Here is a 17,249-nt window from a genome sequence, read left to right as displayed (position 1 = left end):
AACAGTAACCATTTGAGGATTAAACAGTAGCCAGAGAATTTAATTTAGCAAATGAGAATTTCAAATAACAGTAACAGAAGCCTACATTATATATGAGCAAGTGGTAAGACAAAAAGTGTTTAACACATACCACCTTAAATATGTCACTCTCCAACCATTTTCTCCCTTCTTACTCTCCATGCCTTCTTTTCCATCTGCTATTGTTTATATGTTTCTACTATATCTAATCTCCCTCTTTCTTCATCATTTTCACTGTTTCTTTATGTTCTTTACCAGCCCAGATCTTATTAGCACAGGAATGGCTACCATAACAATATGGAACTAAAGTATGTATGTATTATTTATTTATTTGTTTTGCATATCTTACTAATTTCTAGCCCCATTATTGCACATAGTTGTCTCATTTTCACCTGTAACTCAACATATCTTACATTGACATAATAATCTCCTCTAAAACCAACTTGAATTTCCCAAGTTGTCTCTGCCAGCAGTACCACTATTTGTCACCTACACTTGAATCTTTGAGGGCTTTGATTACTTAATTTTCTCTATCCTGTCCGTCAGTCTTACTAAGTCTTCTTAGCACTATTTATCCTTCCTGTACGCTTCCATTAGATTCCCACTACCATCACCTCATACTTTAATGCTGCAACAACCTTCTGAAAGGCTTTACTTATATCTCATTGTTATTCTCTCATTTCCTAGTGGCAGCGGGGCCGGGATGAGCGGGAGCGGCAGGCGGAGTTGGACTGCCGGTTTCAACCTGATCCCCACAGGCCACACCCAGGGACCCCACCAGTGTGGAAATCTGTGCACCAGGCCTCTAGTATTTACATAAGTGTGGTCTCCTTACTTCCAGGCTTGCTCCTCTCAAATTCATCCTTCCTATTGTTGCTAGAGGAGAGATTTCTGCTTAAACCACTTCAACGTTCCCAATGCACAAAATAAAAAGTCTAGGCTCCTTAGCATAGCATATAAGTCTTTCTTTGATATGACAGCCTTTTGCCTCTCCCATCTCATACCCTTATATTTATTTCTACAACAATTCAAATTTTTATTTTATTTTATTTTATTTTATAAATCTTTATTCAGATTATTACAATTGTTTCTCCTTTTTCCCCCCATAGCTCCCCTCCACCTGGTTCCCACCCCACCTTCTGCCCTTACCTCCCCCTCACTGTCCTCATCCATAGGTGTATGATTTTTGTCCAGTCTCTTCCTGAACCCCCCATACCCCTTTCCCCCTGAGAATTATCAGTCCACTCCCTTTCTATGCCCCTGATTCTATTATATTCACCAGATTATTCTGTTCTCAGGTTTTTAATTCACTTGATTTTTAAGTTCACTTCTTGATAGATATGTATTTGTTGTTCATAATTTTTATCTTTACTTTTTTCTTCTTCCTCTTCTTTAAGAATACCTTTCAGCATTTCATATAATACTGGTTTGGTGGTGATGAACTCCTTTAGCTTTTTCTTATCTGTGAAGCTCTTTATCTGCCCTTCAATTCTGAATGACAGCTTTGCTGGGTAGAGTAATCTTGGTTGTAGGTTCTTGCTATTCATCACATTGAAAATTTCTTGCCACTCCCGTCTGGCCTGCATAGTTTCTGTTGAGAAATCAGCTGACAGTCGTCTGGGTGCTCCCTTGTAGGTAATTAACTGTTTTTCTCTTGCTGCTTTTAATATTCTCTCTTTGTCTTTTGCTCTTGTCATTTTAATTATGATGTGTCTTGGTGTGGTCCTCTTTGGGTTCCTTTTGTTTGGGGTTCTGTGCGCTTCCTGGACTTGTAAGTCTATTTCTTTCACCAGGTGGGGGAAGTTTTCGGTCATTATTTCTTCAAATAGGTTTTCAGTATCTTGCTCTCTCTCTTCTTCTGGCACCCCCATAATTCGCATGTTGGTATGCTTGAGGTTGTTTCAGAGGCTCCTTACACTATCTTCAAATTTTTGGATTCTTTTTTCTTTTTGCTTTTCCAGTTGAGTGTTTTTTGCTCCTTTGTATTTCAAATCTTTGACTTGATTCTTGCAGTCCTCTAGTCTGCTGTTAGGTCTCTGTATAATATTTTTTATTTCAGTCAGTGTATGTTTAATTTCTAGTTGGTCCTTTTTCATATCTTCGAGGGTCTCGTTATATTTATTGGCCTTTTCTAAGATATTCTTGAAAAGCCTTATAACTGTGGTTTTGAATTCTATATCCAGTCGTTTGTTTTCCTCCATTTCTTTCATTTGTGATCTGTTTCTTTGACGCCGCATTTTCATTGCTTCCCTGAGTTGGTAGGGTAGATTTGTGTGCTAGGTTTCCTATATGGCCCAGTGGGTCTGCCTCCCCAGTTAACCTGAGGTGGACACTCTTGGTGCACCCCTTTGTGGACTGTGTGTACAGCCTTGTTGTAATTAAGTCTTGATTGTTGTTGGTATCACTGGGAGGAATTGACCTCCAGGTTAGTTGGCTGTAAGGATCAGCTGTGTCTACGCTGGGAGAAGTTCGGTGCTGGGGACAGCCTTATAGGATTAGACTTGCCAAATTGCAATAGCCTCTGTGCTCAGCTTGGATGGGGTGGAGTCTCAGGGCGGAGCAGACAGTCTTGGCTTCCCATCAGCCTTGCCCTTGCGCGCACAAGCGCGCCTTCAGACCTCTGCCTTCCCCGGCTCCCGAGTCTCTGCCTGAGAGTCCAGATTCCCCCCACAAGAGCGTGGGTCCCCAGGGGCTCGCCTGGAACTGGGGTTCAGTGCAGTCAGAACTGGGGCTCAGTGCAGTCAGGAGCCTCTGACTCCCTTTCACTAGGGAAAGCCTGTGGCAACCTCCGCAGCCTTTGTGTGCATTGGCACGCATGCGCCTTCAGACCTCTGCCTTCCCCGGCTCCCGAGTCTCCACCCGAGAGTCCAGATTCCCCCCACAAGAGCATGGGTCCCCAGGGGCTCGCCTGGAACTGGGGTTCAGTGCAGTCAGAACTGGGGCTCACTGCAGTCAGGAGCTTCTGACTCCCTTTCACTAGGGAAAGCCTGTGGCAACCTCCGCAGCCTTTGTGCGCACTGGCACGCGCGCGCCTTCAGACCTCTGCCTTCCCCGGCTCCCGAGTCTCCACCCGAGAGTCCAGATTCCCCCCACAAGAGTGTGGGTCCCCAGGGGCTCGCCTGGAACTGGGGTTCAGTGCAGTCAGAACTGGGGTTCAGTGCGGTCGGGGGCTTCCTTCCCCCTTCCGCCAGAGAAAGTCAGCCAGGCTCTCAGCCGCCCTTCCTCTCTGTGCCTACAAAGACCCTTTGCTGTACCTCCAATTCTCTGTGAGCTTTTCTCTTTCCTTCTAGTTGTAGAATTTTCACTCAGCCAGCTTTCCTGTGGTTCTGGATGGTGTCCGTTCTGTCTTTTAGTTGTAGTTTTGAAATTGTTGTGTGAGGCAGCAGTTTAGGTGCTTACCTATGCAGCCATCTTGGTTTCTCCTCCTCAATTCAAATTTTTTAAAACAATTTGAAATTTTAAGAAGTTTCTGCAGACATTTCAGTGCTTTCTCCCCTCTTTTTAAAAAGGAATTTATTGGGGTGACATTGGTTTCAAGTGTACAATTCTATGCTACATCATCTGTATATTGCATTGTGTGTCCACCACCCAAATTCAAATCTCCTTCTCTTGCCATATATTTGATGTCTTTTGCCCTTTCCCACTCCCAACCCCTTTCCTCGGGTAAACACCATACTGTTGTCTGTGTCTATGAGTTTTTGTTTGATTGTCTTGTTTGTTCATTAGTTGCTTCCAGTTTTATATCCCACATATGAGTGAAATCATATGGTTCTTGACTTCTATTGCCTGACTTATTTTGCTTAGCATGATATTCTCAAGATCTATCCATGTTGTTGCAATGGCAGTATTTCATCTTATGGTTGAGTAGTATTCCATTGTGTGTGTGTGTGTGTGTGTGTGTGTGTGTGTGTGTGTATCTCACATCATCTTCTTTTTTAATGCTATTTCCTCTGCCTGTGGTACTCAACTCTTTTCATCACGTTAACTATTTTTCATCCTTCCAAGTTTAACTAAGGCATCATTTCTTCCAGGAGCCCTCTTCAGACCCCCATATTGTTCTCATTGCTTCTGCTTCTTTGAGCTCCTGTACACATTAAGCATACCTCTCTTACCTTTTACCAAATGAAGTTGAACTTTTCTGTTCATTCATCTGTTTCTCACTTGGATTTGTGAGCAACCTGCCCATTTTATTTATCTTGTACCCTTAGCATCTAGCATGATGTTTGGTCCCACATTGGTGCTTGTTGAACAGATTATTTGAATTAAACACATCATGCTAATTTCTGTCTCTGCCATACCTGATATTGTTTTTATCCCCTGGAATGCCCTTATCTGTTTTCTTTTACATTTCAAATCCTTCTTCTCCTCCAAGATCCATCACGACTTTCCTCAGTGCTCTAATTCTTGGTATTATCCTCTTCCTCTGATTTCTCATAGGCTTTACTGTTCATTGACAATTGCATTAACTATAGCCCCTTAATTGAATTAGCCTCCTTGAGACAAAGGATTATATTTTATTCTTTAATATCCTTCTCAGTGCTTTATATGGTAATGACTATATAATTTTTCCTCAATTAATATTTGCTAATAGTTTATGGAGAGGAAATGTTGTGTAGAGGGATAAACATAGATTTAGAGACATGTATAAAGTCACTTGCCCAGTTGCAATTCAGATTCTTCAAGTATAAAATGAAAATAAGGCTACTTCACAGGATTGAAAAGGGATGAAATAAAGCAGTATATACAGTATCCACAGAATAGGTCCTCAACAAATGTTAGTTTTTAAAAAATGTTTTGTTCTCCTGTCATAAAAATTTTTAAAAAAGGTAAACTGGACATTTTTTTCTTCATAAGTTAAATTCCATATTTAGTTGCATTTTTGCTTACACATAGCTATCAATTGCTTTATCCCCATTTAAGATATTAGGCCGATGTTTCTCATCCTTGACTACATATTAGAATAACTCAGGGAGCTGTTAGAAATTCCAGTGCTCAGGCCTTCCCTCAAATCAATTATATAAGGATTCCTGGGACCTACTTATTAATGTTTTGTTTTCTTTTTTAACTCCCCAATTGATTATAATATAGAGCCAAGATTGAGGACCACAATGTTAGACTATGAAGACATGCACTTCCCTAATCTATGCTTTGAAAACAAAGACCTTAATCAAGGGATTTATGAGATTGGGCTGTGATTAGGAGAAATGTGGGCCCCACAAGTGGTTATGGAAGATTCTGAAAGGTACAAGGTGCAAAGAAGCTTGAGTTTCTGGGTGAAGTCAGAAACAAGGAATCCTAGGAGAGCTAAGGGCAGCAAAGCTGGACAGGACCAAGGAGCAGATTCAGATAGGGGGTTAGAGAGGATAAGAAACATATTGAGGCAGATTCCAGGAGTATTAGACCAGGAATTTTTATCTTAGGGCCAATAAATATATTTTATATCTTCACAGAAAGGGTTTACACTGTATTTATATATTATTTTCTGAAATGTGGATATCTTACAAAAAGATAAGGATTATCAGTGTGTGAAAAAGACAATGGCTAAGTTAATAGTAATGAGACCACAGTTTCAGAACTGACTCTGGACCTTTCATGTGTGACCTGCAGTTCCTCTAAACTCTTGTATTATCCTATATAAAACCTTATATTATCCTATATAATAAAAGCCTAATATGCTAAGTGTCTGGTCTTCCAGTTGGCCATTCAACCAAAGTGTAATATGCTAATGACATGCTAAGGCCGCTCAAAGGCTCACTATGATATGCATTGAGCACCAGGGGGCAGACAGTTGACTGGTCAACCAGTCACTATGATGTGCACTGACCACCAGGAGGCAGATGCTCCGACTGGTAGGTTAGCTTGCTGCTGGGGTCCAGTCGATTGGGACTGAGTGAGATGGGCTGGACATGCCCGGGAGCCCTCCTGTGATCCCTCCCTATCTGGCCAACCTCCTGTGTCCCTCCCTGGCCCTGATCATGCACTGGTGGGGTCCCTTGCCTGGCCTGTGCCCTCTCGCAATCTGGGACCCCTTGGGGGATGTTGGAGAGCTGGTTTCAGCCAGATGTGGAATGACCAGTAGCTATCATGTGCACTGATCACCAGGGGGCAGACACTCAATGCAGGAGCTGCCCCCTGGTGGTCAGTGTGCTCCCACAGGAGGAACACCGCTCAGCCAGAAGCCAGGCTCTGTGGCAGCGCTAATGATGTCTGGGGGGAGTGGGCCTAAGCCATCAGTCAGACATCCCCCGAGGGCTCCTGGACTGCGAGAGGGCACAGGCCAGGCTGAGGGACCCCCCTGAGTGCAATAATTTTGTGCACTGGGCCTCTAGTCCTATATAAAACCCTAATATGCAAATAGACCGAACAGCGAATGATGGGTTGCTATGATGCGTACTGACCACCATGGGGCAGCTCCTGTGTTGAGTGCCTGCCCCTCAAGAGGGAGGTAACCAGGCCCCCAGCCAAGGCAGGTGCCAGCAGGGGGGCCCCCAATTGCCCTGCCCACTGGTCGCCCCACAGATTGGCCCTGATTGCCGGCCAGGCCTCGGGACCCTACCCTATATATTGGGAACAGTCTCTTAGATTTAAAAATTAAAACCTGGCAAGCCTACTCTAACACTGAAAAAACAGGATGATGCAGTGATGACATGCATGGACTCTGGCTTGCACATTTTGTGGTCAGCCCTGATTCTGACACTTATAACTGTGTGACAAAGCCAATACTTAACTTCTCTCTGCTTCAGTTTTTCCACCCATAAGATGGAAAAAATGGTACTATTGCCTTAGAAAGATCATGTTATGTACTATTTATAATCAGGGCAAAAAAATGTGGGTGCCCATACAACAGCAAGATGCCTTTCACCTGTATGAAAAGTATGGTCACTGGTGCATGCAGCATCCCGGATTGCGAGAGGGATGTCCGACTGCCAGGGATGGGGCCTAAACCAGCAGTTGGACATCCCCTGAGAGCACAGGCTGGACTGAGGGACCCCACCCCCCATGCATGAATTTTGTGCATCGGGCCTCTAGTCTATATTATAATCTTATGTGATTTTTGAAGAAACAAAGGAGGAACTGAGAAAGACATTATATACCATTTATTTTATAAGCACTAAAGAAATATGTAAAACCTCTGAAATACAATTGGAGTTTATAATCATAATGAAGATCATTGGCTTGATAATCTAGAGAAGTGGTGCTCAACAGTGGCTGCACAGAAAAATCACCTAGAACACTTTTAAAAAGTCAGAAAGCCTGGTTCCACTCTCAGAGATTCTGATTTAATGGGTCTGATGTGAGCTGTAACATGAAAAGTTTTAAAGTTCTCCATGTGGTTCTAATGTGTGACTAGCATTGAGAAACACTAATTTAGAGGAAACCAGGACTCCTGCTTATCTTGCATAACTTGAATGCCCTCAAAATGTATGGTATAGGCCAAGTGAATCTGAGCCTTAATTTCCATATCTGTTAAATAAAGATAGTAATAATTTACTGAAAAGCATTGTTGTGAGCATGAAGAGTCCTCAATTTAGTCCTTAGCTTTGAAAGACGTCCAGAATCTTCTGAGTTCATCTGTCTCAAATCAGGTACTCACCAAACCACAGACAGACTTGGAAGATGCTGATAAATAAGGAACTAGAAAGTATTCCCTTAGTGCATTTCTCACACATTCTCTGATAACCACAGCCTTGGGTATTATTAAAATACAAATGCCCTGCCCCAGACACAGAAAAGCATGTTCTCCAAAAGAAGAGCCTAAAGATCTGTATTTTTCATTAACTTCCCAGTTTTTCCTATGGAAAATAATATAATAATTAATAAATAATAATACAAGAATAAACTGTGTCTTGCATACTCATAACTGTAAACCTACTTTTGCTCTACCCTGTATATATTTCAGTTCCCAGGGTTTAAAAAAATAATCATCCAGGGTATCCTTTTTTTTTGGTATCAAATAATATGGGAAGCCAAATTATAATCAGAACGTAACTTTGCAAGCACAAAATCAGAGCACATGGAGAGAGGATAGTTTTGAGGAATCACCCATTCAAACTTTGTCATAATCTGCTAAGTTCTCCTGGCCCCAAATAGAGTGTGTGTCAAGAGTGAGCAGAGTTCTCATGTTCTTCAAAGTCAGCATCTTTCTTTCCCCTTGGCAGTAGTTTCCTGTTTCTATGAATAATCTTTGCTTTGGAAAGGTCAATATACTTGGTAATGATTATTTTAGCATAATTTAAATGATTAAGTTGTTACTTGATTTCGAAGATGACCTTTCTTGACCCTAAAATCTCTGCAGCCACCAATTTATTGCCTTTTAAGGGTGGGATTGTTTTTTATTTTTGGTTTATGAAATTTATTAATTTGTTTCTTCTGACCAAAGAGATAATGGAAGGATGATGAGATTAAGAAAATAAAAATTAATTTATCCCCTGTTTACAATTCTACCTAAATAGCAGAATAGAGAGGTAGCTAGTGTACCTATTCTGTAGCTGTTAACTCATAGTTTTGTTTTAGAATTTTGCTTTCAGCTTTTGTCCTGAGAGTGGGTCTCACTAAACCTCTCTCCTTTCTAAAATCTGTGTGTGGAAAGTACTTTTGATAAACTAATATACTACAGTAATTTCAGGTAAGAGAGTAAAAATTTGCTTTTGTTTGCTTTTAATCTTTTGGGATGTTTCAGGTTTTGGTTGGGTGTAAAGAATAAGGGGCAACAAAAAGAGGTTGGTTGAGGGGTTAAGAGGCAAAGGTTCATTGGGCCTACAGCACTCACACATAGAAACATTAAGCAGGTAGATAGCAGATTTTTTAGGAAGGAGGCCAAGGCTAGAGAAGCAGTGTGACGTTGCATAAAGAATTCTGGGCTTTAAATTAAGAGACATGAGCTCTGCCCTAACCGGTTTGGCTCAGTGGATAGAGCATCGGCCTGCGGACTGAAAGGTCCCAGGTTCGATTCCAGTCAAGGGCATGTACCTTGGTTGTGGGCACATCCCCAGTAGGAGGTGTGCAGGAGGCAACTGATCGATGTTTCTCTCTCATCGATGTTTCTAACTCTCTATCCTTCTCCCTTCTTCTCTGTAAAATATCAATAAAATATATTTTAAAAAAAGAGACATGAGCTCTGAGAGGCTATCTATATTACTAACTGGTTCTGTGACTTTGACTAAGTCACTTGACCTCTCTAGGCCTTATCTTTAAACTAGAGGTCTGGTGCATGAAATTTGTGTACTGAGGGGGTTCCCTCAGCCCGGCCTGCACCCTCTTACAGTCTGGGACCCCTTGGGGGATGTCCATCTGCTGGCTTAGGCCCACTCCCCAGGGACATCCCTCTCTCAGCCCAGGACCCCTTGCTCCTTATTGCTCAACTGCTCACTGCTCCTTACCACTTGGCTAGCTGTTCCTTAGCGCAGCTGCTGCAAGCCTGGCCTCTGTGGAAGAGCACTGACCACCAGGAGGCAGCTCCTGCATTGAGCGTCTGCCCCCTGGTGGTCAGTGCATGTCATAGTGACTGGTCGTTCTGCCAGTCATTCCGCAGTTCAGTTGATTTGCATATTAGGTTTTTATTATATAGAATTGGGTAAGTTCAAGTAGATGGTGTCTAATAAATTCCTGTCTAGCAATGTGATTCTAAGTGTATCCATATTGACCTTCTTAATTTGAACTGTTTTTTTCAGCATTTAGTATGAGAACCTACATTTGTCATATTTGTAATATCACCTTTACATCATTAGAAATGTTCCAGTTCCATGTGCAAGGAAGTGAACATCAAATTAAGTAAGTATTTTTTGCCAAAATGCTCCTGTGACACCAAAGACCAGGGCTTCTATCAAGTACCCTTGCATGTATTTTACAAATTTTCTAAGCATTTATTTCCTTATGAGTTAATCCTGTATATGATTTGTGGTATTTGTAACATATTTCATGCTTGTAACATCTCCCAGGAAGTTCTTTAACAGTATTATTTTTCTTTGGAGAGATGTTAAAGGATCATTCTCTGGCTAACCATACAAATTCAAATAATACCTGGTAGGTTGGCTTAGTTCCAGATTCAGTGATCTGGTTATCATTTTTCCAGTGAAGTATAGTGGTTAATAACAAAAGTCTTGCTGTTAGAGAAACCTGGATTGGAATACCAGATCTATCTTTCTATCAATTATGTAACTTTGGACAGACCTGATATAAAGTGGTTATAATGAAATATAAAAATATGGGTAAGGTGCCTGGCCTGGAACATAGTAGGAGCTCAATAAATGTTTATTCCATTCTATTCTATTATTTTAAGGAGGAGAAGATTGAGTGGACATTTAGGGGCTAGATAAGTCAGGTAGCAGGACAGACGGGTACTTACTATTGTATATTGGTTTGTTGCTTTTAAAATCAAAGCATAACATTACATTATTTTATTCTAGTAGAAAAGATTTATACTATTGAGTCTGAATACATAGGATCTAAATTGTCTGACTCACCAAATTAACCTTAATTTAGACTTCTAAAAAAATCTCAGGATTCCAGAATAAATAGCCATCACATTTAAAATATTTATACAAGGAACTAACTAACCAAAACTTTTAAAACAATGTGATACTCAGATGAAATCATCTTCTGATGGTCTTTAAATATTATTGGTCCTTTCCCACACATCCAAGCATGTCTTACATTGTAAGTACTACAATAGTATCAGATATATCTGCTTCTTTGTACCCATCTTCCCAGGCCTGAAAATGTTTTTATATGTAAAATATTGAGGAGAACCTGGGACATATCTGACCATTCTTGCTGCTTCTTTGTTGGCATAAAAGGTCATGATTTATAGCTTTTATTTTAGGTAGGTTTTAAAAATTTGTTTGGGATTTTGTGGGGTTTTTTTAGACTAATCTTTTTGAAGGTACAGAAAAATATTCAGAATAAAATAATCTAGTAACAAGAACTTTCTACTGTTTTTGTTGCAGAGAATCCATTATTATTAGTCTAGTGAATAATTCAAAGAAGACACAAGACTCTTACCAAGTTGAAAGTGCAGATTACATCAAAACACAGAAACTTAGAGAACCAGAGCCCAAGATTTGTTTTAGAAAGATGGAAGATAATTCTTTGGAAACCTGTGGATACAGAAAAGTAATTGATTCCCAATCCAGACATAGAGTATATGAACAAAGGCACCCATATGAGACTTTCCAGACATACCCAGAATCATACAAAATTTCACAAACAGTGGAAAACCACTTACCTCATTACTTACCAGCTTATTCAAAGAAGACATATGACTCTTTCCAAGATGAACTGGAAGATTACATCAAAGTGCAAAAAGCCAGAGGGTTACACCCAAAGACTTGTTTCAGAAAGATAAGAGGGAATTCTGTGGAAACCCATGGGTACAGAGAAGTTGATTCTGGATCCAGACAAAGAATCAATGAGCAAAGATTTTCAGTTCAGACTTCCCATACCTTCCAACGGCCATACAATATTTCACCAGTGGAAAGCCAGTTACATCATTGGTTACCACCAGCTTATTTAAAGAGGACATATGATTCTTTCCAAAATGAACTTGAAGATTACATCGAAGTACAGAAAGCCAGAGGACTACATCCGAAGACTTGTTTCAGAAAGATAAGTGATAGCTCTACAGAAACCAGTAAGTACAGAGAAATGTTTGATTCCAGATCCAGACATAGAATGTCTGAGCCAAGACTCCCATTTGAGACTTTCCAGACCTACCCAGAATCACACAATATTTCACAAGTAGTGAAAAATCAGTTACCTCATTGCTTACCAGCTCATGACAGCAAACAGAAACTAGACTCTAAGACCTATTGTCAGCCCACCAGAGACTATTTCCCAGAAAAACCAGTACCCCTAAGCCTTAGTCAGCAAGAAAATAACTCTGGCGTGTACAGTGTAGAATCTGAATTTTACAAGCACCTCTCCTTAGAAAACAACACCAGTGACCCGCAAGCAGGTCATAAACGGAGACATCAGAAGAGAAGGCATCTAGAGGAAGGTGAAGAAAAGCCAGAGAAAGAACAGTCCAAGCATAAAAAGAAAAAGAGTGATGGGGATATGGATCTAAATATGGACAAGAGCATCCGACAAAAGAAAAGAGAGGGAGATAAAGTTAGTGTCAGTTCAGGCAAGCTTAAACACCGAAAAAAGAAAAAAAGGAGTGGTATACCCTCTACAAAAGAAGAACGTAAGCACAGGAAAGAGAAAAAGAAATCTGTTGAAGAAAAAACTGAAGAGGAAATGCTTTGGGATGAGTCTATTCTTGGATTTTGAACTTTTAGGTTAATTTACCCAAAGATGCATTGAAGAAATTTTATAAGAATATGGATTTAGGCAAAGAAACATTCAGTGAAGAAAAAGAGAGGTGGATACAGTCAGTGTCAGTTCAGTAAAGCTTTTTTTGTGTGTGTAAAAATGGAAATTGAGTTAAAAGAAGAAACAAACAACCCTAAACTTAGCCTTTGAGAAAGAACATAAGAGCAAAACAAGAACATAAGACAAAAGTATACCTGTTGAAGAAAAGACAGAAGTCATTCTTTGAGATGAGTCTACTCTTGGATTTTGAATGTTTTAGTTTTATTTTAAGTTTGAATTGAAGAAATAAGTTAAAGAGTTTCATTTTATGAGATACATGTTATTTGAATTTTCCTAAGTGGACAGTGACTTTAACCTCTAACAAAAGCCAACTGAAGTAAAAGTATTTAATATGCTTTTTTGTCAAGTTATTTTTCCTCGTTTTCGAGAGAGAGAGAGAGAGAGAGAGAGAGAGAGAGAGAGAGAGAGATAGATTACATATTTCTTACATATAATGTAATTTCCCTTAATGAGGTTGTCTCTCTTTCTACTCAACAAATCGCTGTGATAATGAATTATTTACCCATGGGAGATAATTTATTTTAAGTGAAAGAATTACTAGGCATTACAAAATTTATTCTTTGTTTGGGTTTGTATTAGTGTTGACGGTATTTTATTGTTGTATGTTTGTTTACATGTCTTGATTTTCTCTAAGAAAAATGTATGAAGAGATTTAGACTACTTTTTTGTTCTATTTAATTTGCAGTGTATTTTTGTATTTTATAGTTCTGAAAGTGGAAAATGAAACAGTCTATAATAATCTTAGATGATATATAGTTTTAAAAGTACTGATACAAAGTCAGTCTATATTCTGGAAATGTTTATATTATATTAAAGTGTTTTAATTTCTACATACTGTTTTATGTAAATGGTCATTTCCCAGCCAAAGAATTTTATTTTGGGAATGAGAGAGGAAATAATTAAACAAGACTGTACCTCTGGGGAGATCACATTTTAAAGTGGTAATAATTTTATTTCTTCTACAGCTTGCTTAGAAGCTGATATTCATATGAGCTCAGTTTTAAGTTAGAGAAATATGACTAACTATATACTTGAAAATGAAGAAGGGATAATTTATACGTGGAAGAAGGCTGTAAGGGTACATTACCTTTAAAGGGCTTCATCTTGATTATTTTTTAACTCCTTTTATATAGTAAGCACCTCTTGTAAGCATTTGAGCATCACCATAGTATAGAGGGAGTAATAGCCAGGGAATCTAAATCTCAGGATTTTGGTTTCAGTTGTAACATCAAGTTTCTGTGTGACCTTGTGGGAATATCATCAGAATTCAACATGGCCCTAGCCGGTTTGGCTTAGTGGATAGAGCATCAGCCTATGGACTGAAAGGTCCCAGGTTTGATTCCTGTTAAGGGCACATGCCCAGGTTGTGGGCTCGATCCCTAGTGGGAGGAGTGCAGGAGGCAGCCAATCAAAAATTCTCTCTCATCATTGATGTTTCTATCTCTCTCTCCCTTGCCCTTCCTCTCTGAAATCTGAAAAATAAAAATAAAAAATAAAATAAAAGGAATTCAACATGGAGTCATCAGGAACAGGAAAAAAAATAGGCTACAGTATTTCCTTGATGTGTTAATCCTATCAAAAAGCACATAAATTTAGATGGTGATGTATTTGCATTTAGGAAAGGCATTTAATACTTGGGTTTTCTTGAGATTTGAATAAAATGGTAAATATGAGCAGAAGCATATGATTGGTTGGGTTTGTAGCTGGTAGAATGAATAATCCAAAAGGGATTTAGATGGTCCACAAATTAACTTGTATTCCACAAGACTGTTGGTATAAGATTATTTGCTGATATAATATCACTTTCCTTATTTAAACACATCTGGTGTACTGGAGATAGGGGGAAAGAAGAACCACAATCAAGCAAAGAGGGTGTCAATCAGCCACACACACAAAAAGGCAACTTCTCTTTTCTGAACATGCCAAAAAGGCAACTTTTTTCCCACAAAAAATGTGAGACAAGATAAATTGAATTGTAAGCATTTTTAGAACTGACAAATTATTTTTTTAATTTTATTTTATTTTTATTAATTCTTTATTATTTATTTATTTTTTTAATAACTCACTCAAGCACTTTATTTCATAATGCCATGTTTTGCTCTACTTTACCATAACATACTGCTTCCTCTACCTCTAAGAGACAGAGACTGAAAAAAAAAGGCACTTATGCTTACATATTTCAGCAATGCAACTCCTTACTCTCAAAATCCAAATGTATCATTTATATCTGCAACTTATACATCATTGCCAAAATTATTATAAGCTCTTTTTAGTATTACCATTTTTTTGAAAAGCTATCGGAATTATTTTCAATATCTGGTTAACTTGGACTATCAGATATATCACATCACAGGACATTAATGATTTTAAAATAACTTATGTGATATTAATTACAAATTGGTGTTTCTAAGTGCTTTAAAAACAGTTTTCAATACAGTGCTTTAGAAGTGATATTTAAAAGTGAACCATAGTTAGGAAGATCAAACACAGTATCACAGGAAGGAGTTCTAAAATTACACTTTGGAAATCAATGCTGGATCTCACTTTGCTTCCCAGACTCAAGAACAGCAGTTTCTGTCTTCAGATTGCTGTAATTAGCTCCAGCCTCAGATGCTCATTTACACCTTTGGCAGTCAAGGAGGGAAACTTGACTTTCAGTGATGGTGCACCAGGAATGCTCAGGGCCTACTCAAGAATGCAAATAATCCTTTCCACTAATATTTACAGGGTAAATTAAGATTGTTGGTAGAGTATTAAATTTGACAGTAAAATAATAATCAAGTTTTCAGATTAATTTAAATAGGCTAATTGAAATAAGTGAATATTCAAGAAAATTTAATTGTACTGGACAAAAAGCTGTTCCTAATGTGGTAACTAAAATTTCTATTGGTAGTTCATCTCATGGTAAAATTCCTGAACATGCAATGAAACTAAAGCAGTCATATTTTTGTCAAAAATTAAAATTTAAAGTCATCAAGACTGAATTATAAAAGTTATAAAAGCCTCCATTAATCAAAAAAGGGGGGATAGAAGGGTAATATCATGTAAGGAAAAATATCCTATAAGTAAATTACATCTAGAAAATTTTTACTTTACAAAATTAGTTTTCATTTGTAATGCTAACAGCAAGACACCCATGAAAAACACACATGGTGTCTAAATAAGACAAAGGAAAATTGTTTGGGCAAAAATAAAAAGGATCCCAAATCAATTATATAGAAAAGATTCCTTTATTAACTTTTGGTCGAGAATATGTTTGTATATTTTCAGAAAACAACTCCAAGACCATGTGGATTCCTGCAACAGAGAGGAATTGACAGGTCTGCTCCAACCACGAAGACAAGAGGAGAAACAGTCCAGAGATGGAAGACACTGACGACACCTTGCCACGCCAGCAGTCAGCAGCTGTGCGACGCAGCAAGTTGCCTAGGACCAAACCAGAGAGGGTCGGACCTGCATTGCCACCATGTGCCCACCATCCAGATATCATTGCTGACATGTACACATAAGGAACTGTTTGACATTGAAATGGGGACTCAGAACTGTTGGACATGGAAATTGGGACTCAAACATTTTTTGTTATTATATGTTTATTTCTAGTCTGCAGAGGCAAGATTTTTTAAAGGAATGAAATGGGGAAAAAATAGATACAGAGGCAAAGAAGCATTGAACAGACTGTCAAACTAATTCTTTATTATTTAAAGTATCATATATGTCTCTTTTTCCCCTCCATTGACCTCTCCCTGGTTGTTCCCACCTCCCCAGCACTTGCCCCACCCCCCTTCTGTCTGTGTCCATGGGTTATACTTATATGCATGCATACATGTTTAATGAACAACATAAATTGATGAACTAAAATAGATCCATAGACAGAAGCATTGAACAGACCATCCAACCTCAAAGGGAAGGCGGCGGGTGGGGGGTGAGAAATCAACCAAAGAACTGAAAAATTATTTTGCATAAAGTCCATTTCGTGTTTAAAGCTGGGGGGTAGGAATTCAAAACTTATAAGAATATTCACTAAGATACCAAATTACTGTGATCTTTTCAAAATAACTTAAATAGATTGATGATTCATTAAAATTAGCCACACATTTTTAACTAATAATGGGTAAATCATACAAATTTTAAACATTAAAATCATTTTAATTTGGTGGTGGTGGCAACTTGGGGAGGGATAAGGGTGTGGTGTTGACTACATTATTAAGTCATCACTGACTTGCTGTAGAAAGTGGTTTTTAAAAGTTAACCAAAATAAATTTTATGTTAAGCCACCATAAAATAAATTTTCTGTTAACCAGAAAGTGTTGTTTTCTGGTTGAAGCTGGGGAGAAGGACCTGATACCCAACTTTGACATCTGAACACTTAGAGGTAAAAGTGTAAGTCAAGATATTTAAATATATATGTATGATCCAAAATGATCTCCACTTCTGGAATTATTAAGTGCTGAATCTCTAGTAAGATGAAATTGAATAGTATGTATTTAATCCTGCATTTGGCTATGGAATACAATACAAAACATATTTGAGGAGACATACTTTAAGATATTATATATAGAAACAGTGTTAGGATTTTTATTGCATGCCTGGTTTGAAAGAGTAATATACTCATCCAGATATATGATCTAAGGCAAATTATTGAAGTCAGTATTCAGATAAGTAAATTAATAGCATCTAGCTTCATAGGAATAGAAGATAGATGAAGGTAAATTTTAGCTGAATTTGGAAAATGAGTTTCAATAATTGGAGCTATAGAAAAAATTGTTATATGCATGCATTGAACAAATAAGAAGAGATGACTGTCAGCATTGAGCCAGGAAAGAACCTGAGAAAAACATGAGAACATAGGTTCTGTTCCA

The 17,249-nt window shown here is 38.5% G+C and overlaps 1 protein-coding gene across 2 annotated transcripts in view; it reads left to right on the top strand.

Annotated features, from left to right (window-relative positions):
• ZMAT1 (zinc finger matrin-type 1) overlaps positions 1-14,581 on the top strand; it is a 119,985-nt gene extending 105,404 nt beyond the window's left edge. For both annotated transcript variants that reach the window (XM_080652407.1, XM_080652406.1), the window contains exons 2-3: positions 9,690-9,789; positions 10,965-14,581. In XM_080652407.1, coding sequence (XP_080508533.1) covers positions 9,698-9,789; positions 10,965-12,288 — 1,416 coding nt within the window. In that variant the 5' untranslated portion in view covers positions 9,690-9,697 and the 3' untranslated portion in view covers positions 12,289-14,581. The remainder of the gene's footprint in view (positions 1-9,689; positions 9,790-10,964) is intronic.
• The last annotated feature ends 2,668 nt before the right edge of the window (positions 14,582-17,249 follow it).

Source organism: Plecotus auritus (assembly GCF_963455305.1).
Source record: "Plecotus auritus genome assembly, chromosome: X".
In the NCBI taxonomy this organism is placed as follows: Eukaryota; Metazoa; Chordata; class Mammalia; order Chiroptera; family Vespertilionidae; genus Plecotus; species Plecotus auritus.
This window is presented reverse-complemented; position numbering and strand designations above follow the sequence as displayed.